At 49.9% G+C, this 3744-nt stretch overlaps 1 protein-coding gene across 1 annotated transcript in view; it reads right to left on the bottom strand.

Moving 5' to 3' along the window:
- Positions 1–202: 202 nt before the first annotated feature.
- Positions 203–3744, bottom strand: part of DPT (dermatopontin) — a 28433-nt gene continuing 24891 nt past the window's right edge. The window contains exons 3-4 of the mRNA XM_019647522.1: positions 1905–2012; positions 203–1356 (exon numbers count right to left, since the gene is read on the bottom strand). Coding sequence (XP_019503067.1) covers positions 1290–1356; positions 1905–2012 — 175 coding nt within the window. The 3' untranslated portion in view covers positions 203–1289. The remainder of the gene's footprint in view (positions 1357–1904; positions 2013–3744) is intronic.

Raw genomic sequence — 3744 nt, forward strand, 5'->3', positions numbered from 1 at the left:
TCCTTGATGAGAGCACTTAGCTCTTCCGTTTTAATGCCTGGATTCCCCAGCCGTATTCTGTCACTGTCGTCATTGTATTCCTGGTGCCTTGCACAGGGCTTGGCACAAATCGCAGTCTAAGCTCTTTTCTGAAAGGATGGATGAAAAATTGGGACGGGTTGGGGGTAGACAGTAAACACTGACCCTTAACCTTTGTGGCATAGTGAGTGTTAATATTTTTATTCCTTTTATAGTGAAGAGAGTACAAAGGGCTGGGGACAGAGACATCACAGCAGGAGGAAAGATAGTGCCGCCTCTGCCAAAGACACCCCTAAACTACACACAGGAGGGGAGTGGGGCCCCAGGGCAGCCTTTCCCATCCAGAACATCAGGACCATTTCAGGTGAGCTGCCAGTAGCTCCCATGGCCACAGGGCATGTGCCAGCCTTTCCCTCCCCAGGAGTCCTGGCCGTGTCTCCAGGTGCCAGCTACTCAGACCCGTTGCCACTTCCCGAAGCAACCTGCGCCTTCCCCACCTTCCTGACCGGAGTTCTCTGACCTCCCTCTTCCTGTTTTTGTCTTACTTGAGACTGATTCTCACGAGGTTACTGGACTTGTTTGCATGACTGGGCGTGCTGACAACCTTCTACTACGACAAGAAACGCTCCCAATTCTGTCTTTCAGCTCCGTCCCCACACCTGTCCATCTCCCATTTCACTTCCCAGTGTCCTTACTCCTGGAACACAGAGCCCTGACCGTCCAGACAAGCCTGGCGAATGTGGAGGGGAGAGTGGAGTCTGTCCCCTCAAGGGGAAGGTCTGCCTTTGGCGAGGGCCCCGGGTCCCCCTCAAACACACACAGCTGCAAAGAACCTTCGCTGCCACCTCCCTCGGTTTCTGCTTCTTCACTCAGCGCCCCTGAACCCCTTCACAGGTGCCGCTCAGCACCAGGTCTGCTCGCAGTTCATTTGGTAGTAAAAGCAGTAGCGAGGCTGTGACAGGTGTGCCAGGGACCGGCTGGTTTTCAGGCTGTGAGTGTGCACACTGCATGTGTGACGTACAGGAGAGCCGTCGTCAGCCATGTAACACAGTTGCTATGGAGCGGGTTGAGAACGGGGAATGTGGATTCACTGTAGGTTTTATTATAAGTGTGATACCATTCAGAAAAGCCCAGGAAGCTGGCATCTCAGTTACTGACCAGCTCAGGGAGGAGGAGAGAGAACAGCAGAAACCACTTAGGATCCAACTGAGATTAACATGAGGACAGCCTTGGGTCTCCTGGCCCCTTCCCTCCACCTTGATGTGGGAAATCTAAACATTTGCAAATTCACAGTCATAGTCAGTCATCCGGCACATTATGAACTTCCACTGGCGATCCCTGTGGGAGAGTCAGAAAACCAAGGTCAGTGAGAGAAGACACCGTTGGAAGAACCACTGTTGACGGAAAAGCAACGAATCACCCTTGGACAACTTAGGAAGTGAAGGGGCACCTAGTCTCACTTTGCCCTCAAACGACATCTCTATGAAGTCTCTAGAACATTCCTGTGAGGTCAGGAGACCTGGACACCTCCTCACCCTGTTCAGGTTGCACCTCGCAGGTGACTAGGTTACCGGCTGTTTGGAGGTCTTGTTCAACTCTAGTGGTCGCTCCCCACTGCTCTGTCCCAAAGGTGCCTCCAGGACAGGTATGCTTGGAACTCAAGCACTGATTTCACGTTGTCCCCATTTCATTGTAAAGGGTCTGCTTGTAACTGGGTGATCCGTTTGCTCATTTATTCTTTCTTTCACTGAATAGTTAGCCCGTGGTAGGTGGGCTCCTTCAGGAACCGCTGTCACAGGGAGATGAAGTGAGGGCGACAACGCCAAAACCCCGGCAGGGAGCGAGTCCCTGGCTCCCCTCAGCCCTCGCCCACGGGGAAGGCTCACCTTTCCACAGCAGAGAAAGTGGTCGTTGCTCCTCGCATGTAGTAATCATAGCTGTAGGAGACCATGTCCATTTCCTCGCCGTAGTGATCTGGATACTCTGTGGTCAGCCTATGTGGGGAAAACAAGAGGTTAGAGGAAGAAGGTAAAGCTCGCTATTATTGCGGGGGCTGGGGGGTGAGGGCAGCCAGCAGACATGCTATAAAGGAGAAATGGAATTTGAACACGGGGGAGACCCAAACCAGAGTTAGGTGACCTCTGACAGATCATTCCAGGCTGTGAAAAGGGGAACAGCTTCCTTTCACTTCTCCTCCTTCTTGCCATTAAACCATACATTGAAAAGGATGTCGATAACTCCCCAGGCTTTGAGGAAATATTGATTGATATCAATATTAGTCCATTCCATTCAAGCCAACTAGAACCATGTTTTCACCCTGGATTGTGATTCATTAGTGGATCATGAAATCAGTGTAATTGGTTGTTACCCAACGGGCTTTAAACAGGGAGAAAAAGTGTAGAAAAGCTAAGAGAATGCATTGCACACAGTAAGGATAAGTTCTTGGGTATGTGCGTAAAAACTTTGTTTTGTGTGTGCTTATGATATATGCATTGCGTGATAGCTTAATCTGTATATACTACTGTGAGTCATGCTCGAGAAAGTGCTCGAAAATATTAAAGTGAACGCGAGCTCCACCGGGGTAGTGCTTGTCTTGGCTGCTATTATCTCTTTGTCACCCAACAGTTCCTGGTATGTAGTAATATGCACTGAATAAATAAATGGCCTTGGGAGAGTCACTTAATCTCAGTTTCCTGGTCTATAGAAGAATGAGTATTCCTTCATAGGTTGGTCATTGGGACTGATAACAATCTGTGTGACATACCAGTACATGGGCGGAGGAGGGGAACATTAGGGGCAATTTTGTTCTTTCTTCCCCTTCTTTATCCTCCAAGATGAACTCAATTGATAAGTAGGGTTTGTTGTGGTCCACCGTGGAGTAAAGCTAGAATCTCCTAGTCTCTTACTAGGGCTTCACTCTTGGGGTTCTTCAGGACCACAATAGTTCTTCCAATATGGAAGAAATGCCCCCTGCCCCAAAGTCTTTCTCTGCACCTCCAAGGCTGCACGCGAAACTACTAGTTGAATGTGGACAATGGAAAGATCTTCCCCTGTGCAGACTTAACATTGCAAGGATTGTCAGGAAATCTGACAGAGCCTGATTTATAAGCCGGAAGATTTCCTAGGGGCATCTCAGGGCTGAGATGCGGCAAGACCAGTGGCTGGCTCAAGAGAACCCAGAGTCGGCTGGAGGCTAGAACCCCCCCCCCCCCCCCCCCCCCGCCCAGGTCACGATCATTCCTTTCCCCACATCATGCAGCTGCCCGTGTTCTCTGAGCTCTCTTCTCAAGATACACTTATGCTCTAGCAGGACGCCAAGCCCAGCCCAAGGTGGGTCCCACGTGTTTCCACTCAGTGTGTTCATGAATGGAAAGAGGGCTCTGCTATTTCAGAAATCTGTTTTGTGCCTCTAAAGAGGCCCAGAACAAGGATTTCCTTTGTCCAGGGAAAGTGTTAAATGGTCATACACGGACCTCATAGGGCCTTACGTGGATCCCATCAACTTGTGATGCCCGAGGATTCTAACAGGCGCCGGACTACCATTTACCCAAAGAAAGGGGGGTTTGTTTACAGTGTGAATAATGCAGACTGGGGTTAGAAGAGATGGGTAGGAGGTGTTTTCCTCACTTCCGGGAACACAGCATTTTGCCGAGAAGTTTTGAGCCACTCTTTGTATGCATCGCATAAAAGCTAACTGCCAGACCTTTTTATATGTGCTAAAGGCAG

This window comes from Hipposideros armiger, unplaced genomic scaffold (genome assembly GCF_001890085.2).
Source record: "Hipposideros armiger isolate ML-2016 unplaced genomic scaffold, ASM189008v1 scaffold_6, whole genome shotgun sequence".
Lineage (NCBI taxonomy): Eukaryota > Metazoa > Chordata > Mammalia > Chiroptera > Hipposideridae > Hipposideros > Hipposideros armiger.